The following is a 24,911-nucleotide window of genomic DNA, read 5'->3' on the forward strand; positions in this document are numbered from 1 at the left end:
CGGTTTCACTTGTCTTTTTTAGGGTGTATTTGTAATATACAAATACTAAGAGAGATCGTGTTTTTGGGATGTAACGATAAGGAGGACAAAAGGATCTTAATGGGACAGAACAGGTATTCTCATATACGCACATTCACACTTATACACATTCACACAACTGCAACAGAAAAAAATTCCAAGATTAATAGAACAACAATAATAATAATACATTTGGAGCGTAGTGCGTGCTTTATTATAATAATATTAGTAATGAGACGATAATATGCGGGTTTCCGCGGTCCCTCGCCGCGTGTAACTCGCATACAAAATACGAGTTGCTTCGATACACACACACACGCACACAACACACACACACACACACACACACACACAGGGTGTTCCGCGAGACTTCTGTCACCACTCGTAAAAAAATAGATGGGACCGACGAGATGAATATAAAAGTCTCATACCATTTTGTGATATTGGTAATAATAATCGAAATATTAATGATTAAAAATCACCATATTAGCTCGGCAAAGCAAGCGCGCGATAAGATACTCTCGACAATAACTACGCACGAGCCGTTTGAAGCCGTAAATAATTCCTCACGCACCTATCAATAATGATTGCCGGACGGGAGTAGTATCTTACCGCGCGCTTGTATTTGCCGGACAAATACGGTGATTTTTAATAATTAATATCTCTTTATTATTGCGAATATCACAAAATGGTATGGGACTTTTATGTTCATCTCGGTCCCATTTATTTTTTTACGAGCGGTGACAGAGTCTTGCGAAACACCCTGTGTGTGTGTGTATGTGTGTGTGTATATTGTGTGTGTGTGTGTGTGTGTGTGTGTGTGTGTGTGTGTGTGTGTGTATCTCGAACGGAATTAATTATACCACAATATAATAATTGTAATACATAAGTACTAGGTCTTACATTAAATAATTGAATCCTATATTGAAATATTCGTCCGTCTTTGACGCATATGCGTATGGCGGTATAATGCGTACAATGAGCGTAAGATTCGCTCGACGGACAGTATATCATCGTGCAGCGAGACAACTCGTGTGCCCGTTCATTCATTACGTGTACGGGATAATCAACGACGACCAGCGGCACGTCTCTCCGTCGTCCCAAATGGCGAGATCTCAAAGGGGAGATCTTTCGAGGGTTTTCCTACACGAGGCGATGCTCGGCGACACGCCATATTCGTGTGAATAAAATTTCACTCGTCGAATTTGGATTTCCCGAGTGCACATTTGGATCGCGGCCAAAAACGTGAATTCTTCGTCGCAATCGAGATCGATTACACGTGCGAGGACGATCATCGCGAATGAATTGTCCCCGTTTTGTGATCATCGCATCGTTACTTGGTCAGCAGAGCTGCAGATCAACGGCGCGGATCCATCTCGTGAAACTCTCGAGAAATCGATGACAAGCCGTCGAATGAATTATATGATCTCAGGGAAGCGAAATGAAACGCTCGCGAAATTGTTCGTGTCATTTGTGTCAACGAAGTCGCACAGAGATTTTCAGAGATAAACCATCGCGATTCTTTTCACCGCAAATCTTTTACTGGAGGACTGTTTGCCACGTGTACTCTCTATGGAAGTTGACCAACATCTGCAAGTTCGTCGATGTGAATCTTAACAGATAAAATTTTGTCCTAGCAGATAAAATTTTTGCATCTACTTCTCGATAATGTCAGTAGCTAAAAGCCATTTCTCTATTATCATCGTGTCCACGATAAGAACGCATCTCGGGACATTTTTACATTTTTATTGGTTCTGTCACGCATTGCCAAACTTATTAAATACAAAATTATAATTACAATAAGTTAACATATCCGCCAGACTAATTTGCTAAATTTTATAAAATTATATTACAGTGTCAATCTCTTTATTATTTAATTATAATCGCAATATCGGTTTGTTTGCAGCGAAATATATATTATCAACCCTTTTGAAGCTGATCTCCAAAAATAATATGATGCATGTTTTAGATGACTGATCTTCCTAAATAAGCAAATTGAACCGTTAAGAATGTATTTTTATCTATTTTTATAATTTTTATATTTACAACGAAATAAGTATGAAAAACTTACAGATTATTCTAAATTGCATTTAAAAATAATACAGAAAAGTTTGGCAGTTAAAAATCTGACTCAAAAATTATTTAAATAAGTAAGTAAAAATGGGCTCTAATGGAAAAAATAATGGCAAAAATCTTAATTTTTTTAAATTGAGTACTTTAAATATTCAAGATTATTTATTTAAAATTTCATTGCGATGCAGATTAATTATTTTATAAATAAAAATTTAACTTTTATTTACAGAACAACTAATCTTTGCATCGCAATGAAACATTTACATCATCTTGAATACTTAAAATACTTACATAAGAAAATAGAGGTTTCTGTCATTATTTCTTAATTACATTTCTATCAAAATACATCTTTACAGCTAAGTAATTTTAGATTGATTTTAAATCGTCACAAAATTTTTTACATTACTTTTAAATACGATCTCGAATAATCTATAACTCTTTCGTAATTCTTTTATTGTAAATAAAAATAGATGTAATACTTAAAGTTAGGAAGAAAAAATAATTTCAGAGAACAAATACTGCTATAAATTGCAATGTCGCAAGCGGATACAAAGCCAAAAGGGTCAATGTACAGAAAAATCATGTTACATACTAAGAGATTACGATATGATCGTGACGTGATTGTGATCTAAAAAAAGAAGCGCATAAATGCGATTTAAGTGAATCTAATCACGTATTCTCGAAAGTATTCGCGCAATCGTTGATTGCTAATCCCGCAGAGATACGCGTGTAAATACGTCCGATACGCCCAAGTATATAACTACGCTAATTATAATCACGAGACATTCGCGACACACGCCACACGGTGATCCCGTGTAATCAGTGGATGTACTAATTACACGTTCACTTTAATCAACCATTTGGTTAACCGCTGGAAACGAGCTGCGTATGCAGGTCGCTTCGTTATAAAGTGGAAGGAAAAAATCTCGTTTATAGAGCTTAACAAGCATATTCAAATTGGGGAATATAATAACATAATGATAAATAAGACTCGGATAAAAGTTTCAACGACATAGACAATGAGAAAAATATCGCGGTTTTCTCTTTCTTCATCAACGACTGATCCAGCGTCATATCTAGCGGAGATTTAATTTCAGATATAACTCGGAGCTATGATATCGATTTGCATCATCATTTTCTAGAATTCTTCTTCTTTAGAATTCTTCTTTATTTTCGCTTTGCACGTCACAAATATCTCTAGTTCGATTCATATCAATTAGCGCGATCTAAAAAAAAAAATACTCGAGTAGGAATTGTGAGATATGTGCAGCGTAACAACTTGTTATATTATTACCCTAGATTATTATCATATTGAGTATTTAATAAAGTAAAATTCTCTCATTTCACCATACGGACATAACTCTCGCGGAATGAATTGCAGACCGAAAGTGCGCGGCACAAATGCCAGGAATTATATATTTCCATATTTTCCACGGTACATTTTATAACGGCTTTAATCGAGCAATATTAATGCCGCTGCATTGTAATATCTAAGCCATACACATACGTTCGAAGCATACACATTTTATCGATTTTTCCTCGTTGCACCTCGCATTACATTCCAATTTACTATGAGCGATAGAAGGAAAATTGTGCAGGATGCAATCGCGAGAATAACGTGTGTTTACCTCCGAAGCTAATAACTTTGTTATCGTACGCGTTTTTTTTTTTTTAAATTTATCAAAAGAAATATTTTTCACGTCATTTACGTGCGCATATTACGTCATTTCTCTTTTTCCCCCGTTAATTTAATAAGATAAATGCACTCGTGTGCTTTTCTCGACGAGCGACGAGTTACAAGTGACGTTCGTTTATGGCCTTCGAGAAAAAAAATTGATATCTCCTGAAAGTTTTATGTCTGTTGTCTCGTATTCTATCTGGATCGGCAACGACCTTCCTTGGAAAAGTGATTTCGCTAGAAATATGGAACAACGGTATGCAAAGTGCCGCTCCCGCGATTATCTCGCAAGGACGTCTGTAATATGCTTGAGGGCCTAGTTTTTCGATAAGTGGAGTTGACGAGTTAGGGAGTAGGAAGTAGCGTGTTCGCAAAATTTGTTTATCGCGTTATTTATGCGTTACCAGTATATCTTGATCCAAATAGTACAACGTTCCTGAAACAATGAAGATAAAGTAAGATGACAATCAATAGTTTCGCAAGAGTTAGGTCTGACTCGAAAAAAAATAATGATTTTATTGAATTTTTTCTCGTTCCTTGTTGCTCGATCCGATCGAATGTATTAAACAAATGTGATTGATAATTAACATCAAATTACAAAGAAACTTAAGAATGGGAGGTCGATAAAAAGGTCGTGTATGATAATGAGAGCACCAACGCTTCGAAAGTGATACGTACAAGGCAGAAAGATTATAAATTATTACGTAATCACATTACGTAATCTTAAGTATAATTAACACGCTACAAGTTTATATGCAATTTATATTCAATTAGTGATATAGAAATATCGACGCTGCTTTATTTTTAGGAAAAAAATAGGTATTTTTTTTTATTTGGCAAAAGCATATGTTGTAATCGGTCGCTGAAATACTCAATAGTAATCCTGTACTAAATTGATTTAAATTGCTGTAACATTACGTAATTGGGGGATAAAAAGTGTACTTTATATATATATATATATCACGTTATTTGGAATATGATTTCTGAAGCTTTCAGATCTCGCGTTATTGGATGTGATGTGAAAATAGCATTAGGCGATCAATGAATTTGCAATGTATCCGACAAGATAGTTGTGCTCGTAAAGAGATCCAAGTAAGTGGATCATATCAATAATTCCAATCGATGCAATATATGTCAAACAGAACTGCACTTTTCTCTCTAAAACCGAAAATATACGGATATCTCCATAACAACTTAGGATTCAATTTCTACCTCCATCCATGAAATGTACTATACGTCGTATCATCATTTTCAGGCTGACTTTTTTTATTTTTTATCATTTGACTTGGTAATCATGTTGTGATTGACATTTATTTTTTATCTATGTTTGATTGACACGTGTCATTTGACGTGGAGAATGTGAGACTGTTTTGAACTGCGTATTAAAATAGAGCCAAAACGTATTTTAGATAAAAATTGTATAAAGATTTGTATCGCACACTTCGTTCCGCATTTGACTCTCATTAGTCCTGTTTTTGAAATTTCAATAACTTCATAATTTGTGAAATCACAATTATAACATGATCTAATCTAATTCTAAAATTTGTCAATGGAAGATTTCACACGTATTTCGTTAGTATAAGAGTAATTCTAGTAATAATAAGAGTATTTCTAGTATAAGAACAAACTTGAGATATCTTTGATTATCAATCAAGTTGTTTAATATCTTGTTGAATCATCGGGATTTTTGCCACTTTCTGCACTTGCTTCTAAAATCATAAATAAAAAAAGAAAACATTTTAGCGCAGAAGCTCTTACAATTTTATCTAAATGTATGCCTTAGATAATTTAAGATTTGTGTATATAATATTTTATCTAGATACGTTGAATAATCTGTTTCTAAGTAGCTGTGAGCTAAATAATAGAAAAATATCCACGGAGAGCTCGTTCCGGGAAAATCACCTGCGATATACAAAATGCTTACAAATCAAGGACTGTAATTAACGGCAGTACATTACCCATGAGTAGCTTCTTCATTAGATATATGCTATGAGAAGCATCAATCGTGAAATCGCATCTCAGCGTTTCTCGCCATAATCACGTTAAGATTCATTCTATTATATAAAGTTATAGAAGAGAAAAAAATTGAGGCTTGTTAATGATCGAAATTACCGAGCTGTAACAAATATTTCCTTCGATTATTTCGCATTTCCTCTTTGTAAATCGCGCTTTAGAAATAATGATTGTATAATCTAAAAGAGAAAGAAAACATAAGATATAATTGCGGTTAAAATTGATGTAAAATAATTAGAGATTTCTTAAGCATTTTGCAATGTAAAAAAATCAAAATTACTTATCGATACTATTATAATAATTTCGCGTACTTTGCGATAAAAATGAAACGATTTATATATGTATATATATATATATATATATATGTATATATATATATATGTATATATATATATAAGTATATATGTGTACATATATATATATATATATATATATATATATATATATATATATAAAGTAGTCCGAAACTTACAGACAGCCTTATTTTTCTGCATTATTTTCTACTTTAAAAGTCCTTAGAGTGCTCTCAGCAAAATGAGAGAATATCTGAAAGGCGAAATATGATAATGTAAAGGATTGCGATGCGATCTGACGATAAGTCGCAGCTTTTATGTCTTATGCCATTTTCCAAATTGATCTAAAACTGTTTTATATATTAACTGTTTTATAAATTACAGAATGCCGAGTTAACGTGTTACTTTCATCATTGCTGGTCTATTCATTCATCACGTACCGGTAATAAAATTACCGCTTCGTGTATAAATGACTTTTTAAACTATACATATATATGCAAAAAGTATAATTAAGCAGTAGACGATATCCCTTCAAAATAATTAACAATCCATGCGAATCATCATCATCATCATTATCATCATTATAAAAGTGACACAAATAATAATATAATAGGAATAAATTCAAAACATAATAATAAAATAAAGATAATAATGTTATATATATATGTATATATATATAAAATTTATTTTGTGTGTGTGTGTGTGTGTGTGTGTGTGTGTGTGTGTGTGTGTGTTGGATCGGATTTGAAGATAGAAGAAAATGAATAGGCTTTCGCAGAATGAATTTAAATATCTGCAACAAATTAACAACAACAAATGCTTGCAACTCGTGTCAAGTTATGTCAAGTAATGAAATTCGAGAATAAAATTAGGAAAATTAGGCGATTCAAGTTATATCACCGTATGTATTACCGTCTTGTAATAAAATCTTCCAACAAAAAAAAAAAAGGAAAAAAAAAAGAAAGAAATAAATACGTTTGTCGATATTTTTATCATCCACTCGTCCTTGGTAGACACGATTGGATTACATTTGGCGATAAAGCTATATATCAATTAAACTAGACGTTACGTATACGTACATACATGTACAAAATACTTTCCGTTAACGAGACAGCGATGATAATCTTGCATGAACTTTTTGACTTGGCCCTCCCGAAGGTTAATTCTACGCGAGCGTGCAAAGCTCCGGGGCAAAGAGAGGCGTGACATGACCGGGACGCGGGGATGTCTCCTTCACGGATAAAGCTCCGGATGTCACGAGACGCACCTCTCTCAGGATTAGCATTCAGTCCTAACGCCAGCATCATATGAATATCAATGCGATATGCGATAAGAGCGACGTCACAATAACACAATAATTACATTACGTCACGCGATACACGCGAGTGCACCTTAGATTATTCCCCTTTCGATCGACGATAGCAAATCGACTGCGAAACAGCGGACTTTTCGAGGAAGGAAACAAGCAGACTTTTACTTGCAACATACTGTACGCAATAAGATTATATATCAGCTGCAAATAGTCAAAAGTACGCAGTGTGTCTGTTACGAATACGTATATGCAGTTGTAATGTCGTTCAATTTTTTAATCCGATTTTTCCAGAAAAATCAAAAATATATTCTCAAGAACAATCTAATCCATTTCTTTAAAAGACAGGAAAATGAAATTTTTAATAAAAAAATGCATGCATGTTTTGTTATTAATCGAAAAAGTAAGCTGTTTTATATTTTAACATTTAATAATGTTATATAACAAACAAACGTCGTATAATTCATTCTCGAAAGAAAACAGACGTACAAAGAATTTCTTTTTAAAACAAAATTCGTTTCCAACATTAATGTAAATCAATACAAAATCTAGTAATATAATTGTAATTGTATTTGTGATTGAATCAAAGTAGTTGCTATATCAGGATAATTCCTAGGGAATTGATTGATAAAGGAATTTCTCATTGAGCAGCAATTAATTTTAAATTCAAATACAATCTCAATAAAATTTGAAATTATTCGTCACAACAATTAATTAAAAAAATTTCTGTTAATATTTTGCGATACAAATTTATTTTAAATTTATTGCAGTTACTTATTTATATCATTGTAATACACAATACAAAAAATAATTCGGCAATAAAACTCTTTCATGTATGTTCTTGAAAAAATAAAATTCCAAAAGTTCCATCATCGAAAAAATATGGAGATATACTTGAGATAAATGTTGAGGTGAATGGAAGGTACGCGTAATAAAAAAATCGTGGAGACCACTGATTTAGGGGCTGTTGACGGGCTATTACCGCCTGAATAAATGATACTATGGCGTACTTAATCAAGATGGAGAGTTAAGGGCAAGATACATTTCTGTCGAGTAAGGTTGGACTGCGGAAATTGCAGCGTAGAGCTAACTCATCGATATTACGAGCGAGCGAATCGAGATACCGTAGCCACCGTGGCGAGGAAGGACTCGCACCGTTTACGACCGAGATTGATCCTCCGACTGATCGGCTCGACATCGACATATCGATTTGGCGGCGCCTGACGCTTCCCAGAAGATTAAATTTATCGGTCAACGCGAAATCGCACTTAGCTCTCGCGAACAAACCCTTTCCAATCCTGTCCCGGCCGAAATTCTCTAATTATCTTATTCAGCAAGATACGGATTTTCTCAAATCTTCTTTTTTCTGAATTTTCTTTCCTAGATTAAATTCGAAATTACCGAAATTACAGAAATATTAACAAATATTTAAAATATAAATAAATTATATTTCTCGCGCGTTTCTAAAAAAAAAAAACACAAAAATTAAATCTAAAGAGTTTCCGATCGAAGAGCGTAGAGTAAAAGAAAATGTGTGACGCAATGTCAATTGCGGATTGGAATCAGAATTGTGCAAATGCAATTATAACTTCGCTCCGGTAATTCGGTAGTTATTTAAACTGCCGGAGACTTGAAATGTCTGAACAATAATCTTCGCGACTTCCATCGCCATCAGCGAAATGTCTGTCAAATGTCAAACGACGCGGAACATTTCTGCCGACCGACGATTCGGCGAAATCGCAAGCGGAGTTCCTGGCAAATGTTACCCGTGGGTATAACACTATTCCGGTCGTACAAGAGATAGTTGTTGCGGCGAAACATGTTTTAATAAAGTTTGTTACTCAGATTAATTGAAACACGATTCACGAAAGGCACTAATAAAATAGAGAACGTGCGATAAGAGATATCGAGTAGAAATGTTACACCGGTTGAGAATAGAGAAAATTAAATGAAGAGAAAAATGTAGAAAAATAAAATCGTGTAAATTGTAAAAACAACAGCTTAAATCCTCTATTACGCTGTAATTCTGCTGTATTATTCGTTTGATTAATTATCACTCTCATTGATCTTTAGAATTCGCTTTGTTCATCATTTCATAGGTGTTTACTCAAACCGAAAAAAATATAGAATTTCTTTCCTAAGAATTCCCACCAGAGTTTCGAGACAATTTGTTAAAATTCCAGATAAAATAAAAGTGTTTTTAAATATCTCTTACAAATAAATATATATATTTATTGTGCAAAGTGTTCGTAATATTTTCCACTCATAAAAGTTTATCATGAAATATCACAAATAGAATCATGAAATAAAATTAAAAATCACTCAAATTTCAATAACTGAATTTAAAAAATTTTGAAAGAAATTATAATTATCTCTAAAAGATAAATATTGTATATTACATAAAATTTTCAAAATTTTTAAGTGAATATTCATTTTTATTAAACAAAATTGTACCCAATACGAAATTGTTGTATTCAATACTGAATATTAAATTAGTCAATAAAATCAATATACTTTGAGAGTAGGTCTATTGTTATTGTTAACAATTCAATCGGTAAACTCCTATATAACTTCTTAAAGACATATTAAAGAAGAAAACTTGAAAAAAATTTCTTGAGAACTCCCAGCTTTTTCAAGGTATAAACAAATTTCCTGAAAATTCCAGGTTTTCCAGGTTTTTTCAGATTTTTCCAAATAAGACATCCTGAAAATAAGTATTACGAATTTAGCGATAATCGAAGGCAGACGAGAGTTCGACAGAAATATATAACGAAATCATTTACAAATTAATTATAATTATCAATTACATTATCGGAGAATGTTCCGAACATTCCATTGAGTTATCTTGATCGACCCCACGATCCCCGACATCCCCGAAAAATCAGTGTCACGCGTGTAACGATCCAGTCGGAAGTCGCGGAAGTGGATCTCGATAAGGAGGAACAGAGGAGGGTTGATATTTTAAAATCGGTGCTCGCACGATTTTAATACTCGCAATTTTCGCGGTGAACGACTCACTAGCGGAAATGCCATTAATGCGATACGACGGAAATTGAATTTTGGTCGCGTATATTCGCGCATGATCATGTGCGTGTATGCCTTATGTGCGTATACGTTCTCATTATATGTATGATGTGTGTGTGTGTGTGTGTGTGTGTGTGTGTGTGTGTGTGTGTGTGTGTGTGTGTGTGTGTGTACGGGACGAAGGTTTTGGGATAAGAGAAATCTCTGACGTGCGCGCACACACACACACACGCACACACATAAAGGGGGTGACAATCGAGACGCAAACGACGACTCCTCTAATAACGTAATGCACTTTAGGTCCGTTCTTAAGCATTATAAAATTCTCCCGTCTACGTATATCGGCTCTTTAAAAGGGAACTCTTATTATGACGATTGTCAATGCTGCACTTTCTATTCGAGAGGAGAGAATCGCAATGTCCGGGTTCTCCGCATTATCCCCCCTCCCCCCTCCCTTCCCAGTCTATCCGAAAATCGTGTGTAGATTTACGAACCGAGTTTCGGTTTTGCGAGTAGCGATTAGGACGCGAGTGTATCTTTATGTAAATCAATGAGATTGCGAATGCGTCTACCTTGGGTCTTGCGCATTGACGATGGTCCGTGCGACAAAACGCACCTTCGAATTATCAATTTATCACTTTTTTTTTTTTTTTTTTTTTTTTTACTTAACAAATGTGGCACTAATTCTCTTTGAAATATGTTTACATATCAACATTTTAACAAACATTTCCTCAACTTAACATCTTAAATCTTATCGTGCCTTAAAGTCAGATTTTATTGAACACAATTTCATTATTTATATATAAGATTTTTAATTCATCTTGTGAACATTTTGCAATTGCGAAATATTCATTGTGATATTTGTAAGACAAATGAGGAATAATTGTCCATGAGAAAAGTCTAATTTTTTCTCCCAAAGTCACACGATCAATTCTCCAGCGATCATCGCCAGTGAACAAGACCGCTTTTACGATTGGTACAGATCTGCTACACACACATAGAATATATAATATATTAATATTATTTATAACACGTTTTATATATTTATATTTATATATAATCATATATGTCTATATATATTTCGAAATATCGTATTAACGGATAGAGCTCTTCTCTTCTTCGTTTAAAATTGACTTAATAGTGGTAGTTGCAATTGAAGCACATAGAGAGTAAAATCGCGAAGAGAGAGAGAGAGAGAGAGAGAGAGAGAGAGAGAGAAGACTTTCTATCTCTCACGCATCATGGAAGGAGCCGATGATATGTACCTAGCCTAATATAAATATATACGAGTGCGTTATTTTATTTATCTTGATGGCGCGAATACGTTCTCCGATCTCCTCTGTAAGTTTAATCAATTTCTCTTGCAACAAATCGACAATCTTGCAACCTCAATTCGATTTCACGCATTAATCTGCAGAATTAATGAAATGAATTAATGAAAGAATTAATGAAATTGTTAAAACAGAATGGAAAAAGGACAACTATTTATTACTTATTTATACTTATTTTAAATAATCATGATTCTAAAATATTCATTTTGTTCAAAAAGTAATTTTTTCTCTTTTCTATTACCTTTTTTCTACTTTCTAACTAAAATTATTGATTTTCAGATTATCAAATAATTTTACTTTTTCTGTAAATATTGATCTTGGACTATTTAAAAACTACAATCTTTTTTATATACACATATAAAAAGTTACAAATGTTTTATTGTAACAATATATTTTACCAATTTTGCCTCAAATTCAGATATGTCTAAAAAAAAAAATAAAGAACGTTTCGAATCATAATTATATATTCATATTCTCAAATGTTGAGAGAATATATTAGAACTTTTTCAGATCTTCTAGAGTCCAAAATCATAATCATCAGCGATTCAGATTGTTTGTCTAATTTGTGAACTGCGGAGGATTAATTTATGTCTACGTAACTGACTTAATCGGAAAATCGTGCGCGAAATCGATCGAGACAGTGATAGCTGCGATATTTCGACGCGATACTTTGAACATCGTCGACGAAGAGCACAAACGAAGAGAAGAGACGAGAGAACTCGACCGCGCGTACCGAAAAGCGCATTGTTCTAATAGAAACATACAATTGGTCGAATGCTATCGCTAGTAGAGTAGAGTAGACGATAGTATACCAGCTCTCCTCAGAGTGAGTGCATTGAGTAGTAGTAGTCGTCGATTCGAGTGATAGATGTGTCTTCCCTAATGATTATCACGACCAGCTTCAAACGCGACGTATATAAACGTGAATTGTCCACCCTACGCGAAATCTTGTCTCTACGCACCCCGCCGTTAAGTTAACGTAAACCAGAAAGAATGCGGTTTTTTCACTTCGTGCCGCGATTTTTTTACGTTGGAACGACGTGCCAGAGTTGCACATTGTGGTCCGCTTATCGTTGTTCTTCGTTAATTAATACAAAAAAAAAGGCGGGATTCCCTTCAGCGTACTGTAGTCCGTATGGAAAAAAACTATTGACATATCGTGTAGTATTGAAAATATGAATATAATAAATTTCCAATAATAATGAATATTACTATTGCGAATAATAACTATAGGCAGTATATTAGTATTCATTATACTATTAGAGATGGGAGTAGTTTACTATTGGAGCAATAGTAACTACAAATAGTAACTATCTCTTAGCGATTTTTCATGAAAATCTATTAGTATTGGATATATGCCAGTTCGAGGATATTCTGGACCTTTCACCGTATTTTTAAAAAATAATATTATAATGTATGTACAGGGTGTCCCATTTTAAATGACGAATTAAGAAGCTTTCTCGAAAACTAGAATAAAAGATACAAGAAAATTAATGACTTACGAGATATTTTACACTTTATTCTCGTATATTTTAACATAAAGTATAAAATATTTCGTAAATTATTCAGATTTTGCTATTAATATTTTTTTACGCACGAAATAATGAGATAAATAAATTGGTGTAAAAAAACACATAGTTGGTTAATAAAAAAATTATGCAATGCAGAATATGCAATTATATATTTTTTTAAGAAATAACAATATTTTTGAAAAAGTATCATGTTCGGATTTACAATATTATTATCATATCGTTAATAATATTCGCCAATAGTTGGCTATTCAAATTACTATAGAAATTAAATAGTAACTATAGAAATCTGAATTTTCAATAGTTTCTTTCCATACCGAAAGTTAAAATAGACTGCAACCGACAGATCTCAGTATCAATACCGTCCGTTTCAATACCGTCAATTAATTTCGGCGCTACATTAGTACCATTTAATTAAAATTGATACTATCCATTAATATAGATGTAAGCCTAATCGATTGGTTCCATCGATTAATCTTAATATGTAGTAGTTAATTTTGGTATCATTGATTAATTTTAATACCATCGTTCGCGACTGGTATCATTCATTAAGTTTGGTCGCCGATTATTAATGTCGATACCATCCGTTAATCATAATATCAACGAATAACTTTTGTCTAAATAGAAGGATATTTTTACGTCACTGATCGACCGCTCCTGTATTATTCCAAGTTTCTCTCTTGCTAACCCGCATTTATAAACTATACACTGAATAGCTATGCAACGAACAGTAGATTGCAATGGTGACACGCATATAACAATTTTATAAGAATTTCTAAATCATTGTTTGTTCGTCTGCATCGCGCTTTCGACCTCAAAGTATTTGACTCTTTTTATTTGAGATTGAAAATGGACATTTTCGATAATTAAACTGTGCTGTAACAAAGGTTTATGAATGGAAAATGCTGCTTTATTAAAAAAAATGACTGTGTCGCGGAATAAAAAAACAAACATAAAAGAACATGTAACTAATGCCGTATTCGTAAATACGCACAGAAAAAAATTAATTTTAAATCAAAACAGATATCCTCATATGTAAGCAAGAATTATAATCTTCTTCAAAAATTTTAATCTCGATGTGATTGAATTCGTATCCTTGTCTATATATGAAAAACTCAGTATATTTATATCAACACAAATTCAAGCAAATCAATCGAATTTTTTTAGAAAGATTAAAATATTCTTGCTTATATATATATGAAAATATATAGTCTTACTTACGACTAATTCTTTTTCTGTGTATAGATTTTATAATAAATGCAGAAAAAATTAATCCTAAATCAAGATAAAAATTTTCATATATAAGCAAGAATAATTTTTTTGAGAAAATTTTAGTTTTGATTTGATTGATGCAAGTATTATTTCAACTCAACTCAAGACTAAAAATCTTCTGTATATATATATATATATATATATATATATATATATATATATATTCTTGTTTATATGAGAAACTCTACATATTTGCGTCAATATAAATTCAAGCAAATCGAGAGAATTCTTTTAGGAAGATTATAATATTCTTTCTTATATATAAGAATTTATATATCTTGATTTACAACTAATCTTTTTCTGCAAAAAAAGAACATTTTAGCCCTACAATTTTAACAACCTTTTTTTGCCAATTCATGAAATAGAATCTTTAAATCTTTGTAAATAGTCTTCTTACGCAAATTTGATAAAGAATTTTGTTTTAAGTCTATCAATTGCTTAATATAAGAGGTCTTCAATTCTTAGAATCTGTAACCATTGCAGACGTTTGCTGTAGTCCTTCTAGATCGTGGAAGTTTTTGTACCGTTCCTTCCCGTAAAATACACAAGATCCTCGAATATATTTTATTCATCTAACAATAAGCAGTTATTATAGTATAACCCACTTCAAGTTCATTTAAAGTAACGAATCTAATCTGAATCAATATCACAAGCACTCCATAATCTACGCATCGTGATGCAAAATTTTTAACGACATTCGCCCTTGTTCCTTGTTGTCGAGATTGCAAGCTTCTGGTTTTTCTTTACCCGTTTTAATAACCACGGCGAATGGCACTAAAGGATGAATTGGAATTTTAATTAAAAGCTTCATCTGCTCTTTCTTTCATCCGTGCGCATCGACTGATTTTAATAATATTCTCGACTTTCCGGAAACAATTGTTTGCACAATTGTTTCATAACTTTAACTCGCGCCGCGAGTCTTTTATTTCACTTTATATCCAATATATTGTATTATCGGTGTTTACGACTATGAATTAATTCGATACTATTTCCACAATGATTACTCTTCAATTTGATTCACGAGATAATATACAAATATACAGAGTGTCCTAATAATTGCACAGAGAATATCGTATCTTGGTTGCTAATCGGATCAATAAGTACCTATTTTATAAACAGATTCGAGTCAGCTTCACATGCAAGTCATCATCAATTATTACGTTGGAATAATTAATTCTAATATTAATTCAAATACGTTCAAACTTCCGTTATTAAATTATAAATTAAATTATAACATACTTAAATAATATTTATAATTAAATTATATTTTAAATTATAATTTAAAATATATTTCAATAAAAAGTTATTTAAAAAATAATTTTTTTTTTTCATGAGAATAATTACTACTCCAACGCAATAACTCGGAATCGTCCACCGTGAGAACTGAATCGCACACATATTTTGATTTGAGAATATTTTTTTCCTACCATTCTCCCATTGTAAGCTAAGCCGCTTACATTGTTGCGTTATGTCGAGACCCTCTATGTCTCTTGGTATTTATTAATGTCTAATAGTAACAGCTTTCTCACGCAGAGTCTGAAAGTTAATTTTTAACCGAATCATCACTCAGTTACATTCACCCGTTGAGTTCGTATGCAATATCGGTCAACCGATTAGAAGACACGTTCACGAAATACAAATGTGACGCATTTATTTTTTTTCTTTTTTTCTAGTCACTAGAAAATCGCGCGAATCACAATGTGTTCTAAGCGCGACCGAGTCGCTTCAAATGTGGAAATTTACAACACCAGGTGCGATGCAGAAATACTCGTTACAAAAGAAGCTCGTTAGCTATGCCGTGCAAAAATTGTTGACTTCGCGCTCTCAAGTCGATTTGTCTCAAACATCGATTCTGTTTAAAGCCCGTGGCTTTAAAGCTCGCGGCTTTAAAGCCCGCGTACGTAGTTGATTCTCCTATCGAACAAGCTTGCAATTTGCAGTGCGCGTGCTTTCGTTTGATCCAGGAAAAATGTGGCTTACTGATTACTTATTTAAGTTAAACACGAAGATCTGTATCATTTTAGATACAAATTTTAAACTGCTCGTATTTATCGATACTCATCTAGCTTGTCTTCGAGATAAATGTCTATTTTTCTTGAAAAAGTGGACCTTTAATGTACATTTTTCTATCTTCTAAATATAGAAGAAATAGGAGAGTGGTGTCATCTTTCTGATATCAACTCAAGATAATTACAAAGTGACGACTCTCAGTCATTCTATCTACGAAGAAATATTATATAAAAGCCGGACAATTTTTCTTTTAGAAATCTGTGCACAAAAAGATTAATCATTATAGTGATTGTATCGACAGAGATTCTGATGTCACAAATTATTACGCAAACCCCGAGAAATATTGTGGAACTATATCGGAAACGTGTAACCAAAGCAATTACAGTTCAATCTGTAACGTGCGTCTCAACATGCAGTAAAGCAGTCACAACAGCATCGAGAGGATAAATTGAGAATAGAGAATACATCATAGACTTGGATTGATCTTTCCACTCGTTTGGAATCAATTATGTCTAAAGCGTGCATTTTTAATTCTGTGCATTGCGACAAGCACGCAGGTGCATTCGTGAAAATTTTCAGAAAAGTTTAATCATTAAAGAACGAAAGATCATTCGGAAAGACAGAGAATACTTCAGTTTCAGCTTCCCTTAAAGGTATTTCTTTCATCTCGACCGGGAGATAATTTGCGAATAATATTTAAAATATATATAAACTTTTATAAATAAAATTTTTTAAATATATATATATATATATATATATTTAAATATATTCAACGATATATATTTATACACATTTAAATATATTTAATTCGAAGTATATTTAAAATGTCCATGATCGCATTCAGCTCGATATAATAAATAATAATGACTTACCCTCATCGACTCGACGCAAAGCACAAGATTCTCGACAGCAAGCAATCAATTCGTCCACTTTCGCACGTGATGCAAACTTCTCAATTTATCCATTTATGCGAAGAATGTCGCGTGGTGATGTTGTGTATTCGATGCACATGTGACGTTTGTTCATAATCTTAAAATATATGCACGCGAAGCACGTTGACTTCGGTGCACATTGTATTTTCCGCGAACACATGTATCTCGGCATATGTTACGCGGAAACGTAAGAAAGAAAAAAAGAGGGGAAAAAAAAAGAAAAAAGAAGAATTCGAAGCCTTTGTAATGGAAAGTGTCGGAATGTCGACAAGCACGCTGTCGAATGGATTAAAATGGCCACTGTGCAGTTACAAGATAGAATCCCTTCGATTAGTGCGACTGGGGTTGATTATTTCTTCTCTTTCCGCACCGCAATTACAACGTAACGAGAAGAATGTCGTTACATCGATCATTATCACTTGCACATTTTAGAAACGTAATTAGAAAAGTTGGTTTTATTTGATCGATTTTATCAATGAACTTCAGCTTAATTTTCTTCTTATTTTCCTCTCTTTCTCGTTCAAGGAAAAAGAAAAAAATAAATTAAGGTTAAAGTTGATTGATGAGAATCTAGATATCTTATTTCTATAATGCCAACTGTATGTTGATATCACAAAAAAAAAAAGATAAAAAAAAGTTAAATTTAAACCAAATATCCTTTATATAAATTTCTCGCGGCAATCAAGACAATTAAATTTCGAAAATTTAATTTTATATACATATACTTAAAAAAGCGACAGCGAGATAATAATGAGCGCAAAACATGCGCAATATGAAGAGAATAGTGAGATGACTCGTGAGGAAATTCGCGGGGAAATTTTGGACTATTCGGAAACTGATGCGCTTTTGCCATCTCTCGGCCTCCACTATTTCCTTAATCCACAGGTGTGCGACGGACATCCGGTGGATCTGTGGCGATAATACGTACGGGCCATACGGCAGCTACTCCCCACATCCGCTGCACGCGATAATAGTTATCGTACGCAAGGTACGTATCGATCTCCCAGTGAGGGGGATTATGCGCGTGCTGGTCGACGATGCAACCGCGTGGCTGGCTTGGTGAAGCTCCCGCGGTGCGTCGCGGTATAAAATTAAACATTGTGTCACCCCTAAGCGATATATTATTCCCCCCTATGTAATCGACAACATTACCTCGGTAATTCACAATTCGTTGTGTTATCACCTCAGGCAGGCGCATAACACCGCATCATTTCGCGGACGGTGGCCGACATCGCTCCGCCACCCCCCCCCCCCCCTCCCCCCCGCCCCTCGCAACAGCTCCCCTGAGCTTGGATAATCTGACCGATCGATTGACGCGGGCCTGAGAAAAATGGGGCGCGCACCACTCGCGTTTCTACGCGCACGCGAGTCTCGCGCAATCGTTAATTCTCTACGAGGCTCCTATGAATACCATCTCCTTCCGTCTCTCTCTGCGAAATTCCGTTGAGATTCTATAAACCTCACGTGAAATTCGATTTACGATGCGATTACCCGGGCGACTTCGAGCCGATTGCACCGACTTCGATCAATCCCGATTGTAATCCTCTGATGCACCTCTGATGTCTGTTTCTTAGATATCTCATTTAGAATTTCTATACGATCAGAATAATGATAAATTTTACGAGACTCGCTCTAAAATTTAATCTTGCAGAATGAATAATAGAATAGAATACAGATTAACGATGACCATGAAACAAGTAACATGAGATTAAAATCATAGTTGGCTTTGAGCTGTCCTAATGTTCCTTACGGAGAATTAAAAAAAAAAAAGTGATTTTTGTGCAGATTCGAATGTTTGAAAAAATTTGTGCAATCTAAATCTGATCACAGTTTAGTTAATTTCGGAATTATTTAAATATATTGGAAATTTAATTGTAATTTATATGCAAAATGTGCTCGTATGATAAAGATTTAGATTAAATATTTGTAGCAACAAACAATTTACGACGTAAGGAAATTTATGATGTGCCTGAACAATTATATCAATTCTGTCTAATACAAATAACAAAATCAATACGTTTGCAAAGACAATATTACAAGTTTGGTAAAACTCACCGCGATACTTTTAAAAATTATTAAGATTATCTTCTTTTATCCAGAATGAAATTAGATTCGTGACGTATCATTGCGATAAGCGAAATTATGCAAAGTTACATGTAAATCTTGATGATTCTTAATGCGCATCAGGGGATTCACCAAGTTGTCATTAGACGGAACTGTAATCCGGAAAGAGATAGCATCAAATCGTACTTTCTCCGAGATCAGCTGAGCTGAGAAATTGTCGGTGCAAACGCGGATTTTGAAAACCATCGCGGTCCTCGAGGACCGACGTTGTCACTTATTCCGGTGAGAATGGAAGGCTCCTTCATCGCGCTAAGTCACCGCACAGTTTGAGGAAATTCCTAAATCCGGACGACGACCCAGCGAGCGGAGATTCGGTTCGCCGTGCGGTTGTCGATGTGACAAACTCGCGAAACGGATAACGGATTTCCACGCAAAGCTAATTAGATCCCCCGCCGTCGGCGATGTCACTGTCTGTCCGTTTCCCATGTTCACGGGGCCTCCTCCTTCTCCAGGGCTGAATAAACACCACCGTTGCTGCTGCCGTCCCACAAAAATCCCGAAATCGAATGTGCAACGTGTCATCAAGATCACCCCTCGAAAATTTTTCCTCTCACGGGTCTCTCTCTCTCTCTCTCTCTCTCTCTGTCTCTCGGAAGCGATTTCGAGTCGCTCTCCCTCCACTTCCTTATCGATCATTCTCGATGATCCCTTGTTATCACGTATCCTCCCGTCGGACACGAGCGACTCGGCTCGTTATCGAACCGTCATGGTAATACCGTTACGTCAAAGAGTTAATAAGAAATTGTCGTTGATACGGTCGTACGTAAATGATGCGTGTATGCTCGCGAATATCCGTTTCAGTGTTTCCTTATTGCTGCTGGTATTTCTTGACGTTTCCGTCGAGTTTTGAGGGAGTCGTGTGGGTCGTGGTGTGATTTTACGATCGCGCGTCGACGGCTCGTCCGGAAGTGCGGCGACGTCGGGATTAAGGGGCGAGCATCTTGGACAGCTCCTCGTCCTGGAGGCAGCCCTTCAGGAATTCCTCCTGCGTCAGCTGCCCGTCGTTGTTCTCGTCCATCTTCGCGAATATGTTCTTCGCTCTTTCCTCCGCGCTGTCCGCCGGTCTGTTGCTCGAACACGCGCCGAGCATGTCGTATATCGCCTGGAAACAGAAGGACATTTTATTTCTCCACTGGTGGTACTTAGGCTCGTGTACACTCGGAAAAAAAAGTCGTACCGACAACTAGAAATTTGTACACAAATAGCGCCTCGACTCGATAATATAATAAAGTTAAGATGTAATAAGAACAATCAACAAGTTGTATGAACTAAGAAAATATAGCAATATTAATCATTTGTAGAAAATCGTTAGATAAATTAATATATATTGTATACTGTTGTTGTCAGTGTGTATTTTTTTTTTAATTTACTTCAATAACATTGTGGCATCATGCTTATTTCAAAAAAATATTTCTAAATTGGAAAAGTATAATGTCATATTCTGTTTTGTACAAAGTCTATATAACTATGTAATTATAATTGAGTCGCTATTTCACTATCAATTAATAATTCGCATATATTGTTACTGTGACTATATTTTTATTGCATTCAATACTATTTTCGTACTTATTACTTTAGAAAACTTTAGTTGTAAGTACTTATTAATTTCATAATTGTCATAAATATAGTTGCCAGAATTATTTTGCTTTCTCTCAGTGTAAAATCAATATGTCGTATGTATCCATCATATGTGTGGAAAACCTAAATTTTGCATATACGATACACATTTTCACATGTATGATAGGAAAATTCTATATCGATATCTTGGAATATGAGAACAATGAACTTCGTTTCCTCGATAACTAAAGAGAAAATGTTCTTTTCTCCGCTTTCAAATTTACATGATGATATCAATCATCTTCGTTTCAAGATATTGACATATTTCCAACTGGCATTTATAAAACGATGGTTTTAAAGTTCACCGCAACCATCTTGAATTATGACTTGAATTATGATCAAAAGCGAGAAAAGTAATGATAAAAACATATGATTTTCGCAAACTACTAAACAATTACTAGAAACTATTAAAAAGATTTCGATATATTTTAGAAACATGTCTTATTAACTAAAAACGTTATTTTAGCGAAAAACATTTCTATTTTAATTTATTTTGTAAAAATTTTCGTTATATGTTTTTTCGCTTCTGACATTAAAGATGGCAATTAAAGATGGCTGCAGCAAATCATTAGGAGCCTTAATATACCAAAATAAACGCACTTTTTTACAACAAGTTAAAGATATTAATAGTATGTTTTCAGTCCACAGAGAATCATTAAAATAATGTAATAAGAATAATGCAGCTAATTTACAACTTACCTTATCATACAATATATCAAATAAGTTTGTGTGTGTGTGTGTGTGTGTGTGTGTGTGTGTGTGTGTGTGTGTATGTGTGTAACTTCCATTAAAAAAATTTATATCTTTACATCTTTAATTATATCATAATGCGTTACGTATATCCTCCATATTCAACATACAATTAATAAGATAAAACATATTTGAATTAATATATTTCAAATATACAAAAAATATAGAAACAACTGATGTTAAAAACTGATACATTCATACTATTAGTATTTTTATGCCATTTTTTAATTTTTTTTTTTTAAAGAAATGTAAAGATGCTTTGAATAGAAATGCAAGTTTGCATATTATATATTATTATATATTATAAATATAATAAAGTCATAAATCAGAGAAACCACAATCTTCGTGTCACGCTTTTTTAGGTGAGAATCTATTCCAAACCAAGAACGAAGCTTAACACGACTGAGATATACAAAAACGACACTTGATTAATGACCACTCAATATTTGTCGATTAACATAATTTCTTTCGCTCTATGTACATGTCTACTAAACTAAAAAACATGCTACTTTTTAATTAAAATTTATAGTTTGTAGCAAAAGTACTCTCTTACATAAAACATATACATAAAAATGATATATGTATATATAAAACTTATCATTTCCATTTCACATTATTGATTATATAAAAACAAGAGATTATGAATTATTCCGAATCTTGAAGAAAATTTTAAAGCAACAAGTCGTAAATTTACATATCATAAATATCATTGAAAGCAACTTATCATAAAATTATTTTCTGCGTGAGAACGTAAAGAAAATTAAAAAGTTTCTTTTGCCATATTCATCTCGCAATTTTATTATTGCTGCAAAGTGCTTAATGCATTTGCAGTTGACCGGAAAATTGATAAGTTCAAAATGAAATCTAATGCAGTATACGTACTTATTTTTCTTATATGTATACACGGTTGAGTAAAGTTCGACTAAGTGATAAATCGTGTTGCCCCAAAAATATAATTTATCGCATCGAGCTACATCGAGCCGCTAAAGCGCACCAGTTTATTCAAGAATCTTTTTTTGTATTTTTTTCAATTAGTCCACTGTAAATCGCTCAGAGATAAATGTGCCAAATTTATTATTTTCACACCCGACAATTACATGTGATATAAAGCAGATTAATTTTATTGCAAATGCACCAGTAGATTCATTGTTGAAACACGAATACTTGAACAAGGTTAATTTTGTTTCAGTTTTTTTCCATATACTCATCCAACGACTTATATAAATCCATCTCTAAATTACATGAAAATTTTTAATTTGTTTCAGAGAATATAATACAAAAATTGAATGTTGATGAATTATGTTATTCGAATGTAAATCTCAAATGTAACGTGGAAATATTCAATATAAATAATATAAATATAATCATGTAATATATAAAAATTACAATCATTTTCTACAATCGCCATTTTAACATTTTAAGGTTTCTGTTCATTCATTGCTACTCAGATTATGACAGATCAGAAATGAAAAAAATACACAATAAAAAGTTTTTGCAGCGTATATTAAAAAGAAAATATATTTTAAAACAAAAATTTAAAAGAAAGTATATTTTAATCGATAAAAGCAACTTGTAACATAAAACTCTCCTTTTATTTCATATAATTAATAATTATATATCTGAAAATAAATTGCATAATTAAAAAAAAATAAGTTAAATTCACAACTATAACAACTATCAAATTAATAATATATAAAAATAAATAATTTAATCTCTTTCTCGAAACAAAAAAATAATTTTTGATATATTTTATCGATTGTATTAATTGTAAATATTGTTTGTTTTATTGAAAAATATTTCTATTTAAACATATTTTACAAAATTTTTATTGTGTTTTTTCGTTTCTGATGTCACAATCTGAGATAGAACGAATAAATAGGAGTCTTAGTAGTATTTTTTCTTGTCTTCATCTATTGTATAAACATTGTCTTGCAAATATATTTCTAATTTTATTTTCATTTCTAAATACGATACAAAATGAATCTATAAAAGTAATTTTTAAAAATTATATATATATATATATATTTATTTATACACATTTACATATGCACACATTTTATACACATTTTTATTATTTGCGTAATTTGATTGATTTGAATTTGAAGAAACAACATTTATAAAACAGTGCGCTTGTTCGAATACATATATAGTAAACTGCTACTATTAGGACTCTAGGAGTTTTGACAATAGAATACAGGGTCAATTGAGTTACAAGAACGTGCGTTTCGCGTTTCGCGATTCACACGATAGATATTCAGAGGTTAAGTACCAAACATGAATGCACAGAGTTTGCCCAAACATTTCATCGTTAATTTTCATTGAACATGGAAAGCCCCGGTTACCGGAAGTCCTGTGGAAACGATGTCGTGGAAGTTCCGAACTTCTAGTAGCGTGCAGATGAGTATTCTAATGGACGCGACTAAATGTTCGATCAAGTGGGAGCTCGATGAATTTTTTTTAATGAAAGCGATATCTCAAATCACAAGGAATAAAGATCCCTTACATTTTCTCTCGACTAAATTTGTTGCCGATAATTACAGCTTTTTATTTTTTCTCAGAGACAATTTTCTCCATTATTATTTAATACTATTAAATGTTATTATTTTTGTGACAAACAATTGAAACGTATATTTGCGTATACAAAATATTTAAAAAATATATATCTTGCTTTCATATTTTAAGCAATGTTAATGTTTTGTTCCATGAATCCAAAAATAAAAATCAGTGTAAATTTATCATTATTTGGTTTCACACAGATGTTCAATTTTCCACCCCATATATATCAATTATCATTGTAATATTTGAACACATTGACCTCGTGAGAAGTTTGAAAAAAAATTTAAATTTGAAAAAAATATTATAGTAGAAAGTGCTGCACTAAATGTATAAAGTCTACGACATAATAATACTTTTATGAAGTCCGACGTTATCGTTGCGT

At 33.1% G+C, this 24,911-nt stretch overlaps 2 protein-coding genes across 10 annotated transcripts in view; both read right to left on the reverse strand.

Annotated features, from left to right (window-relative positions):
• Nca (neurocalcin homolog) overlaps nt 1–24,911 on the reverse strand; it is a 166,709-nt gene that overhangs the window by 11,575 nt on the left and 130,223 nt on the right. The window lies entirely within an intron of this gene.
• Nucleotides 206–24,911, reverse strand: part of LOC105428118 (neuronal calcium sensor 2) — a 154,249-nt gene continuing 129,543 nt past the window's right edge. For all 9 annotated transcript variants that reach the window (XM_089073430.1, XM_089073437.1, XM_089073438.1 and 6 more), the window contains one exon: nt 206–20,708. In XM_089073430.1, coding sequence (XP_088929556.1) covers nt 20,532–20,708 — 177 coding nt within the window. In that variant the 3' untranslated portion in view covers nt 206–20,531. The remainder of the gene's footprint in view (nt 20,709–24,911) is intronic.

This window comes from Pogonomyrmex barbatus, unplaced genomic scaffold, assembly GCF_055798465.1.
Source record: "Pogonomyrmex barbatus isolate J1 unplaced genomic scaffold, ASM5579846v1 scaffold15, whole genome shotgun sequence".
Taxonomy (NCBI): domain Eukaryota; kingdom Metazoa; phylum Arthropoda; class Insecta; order Hymenoptera; family Formicidae; genus Pogonomyrmex; species Pogonomyrmex barbatus.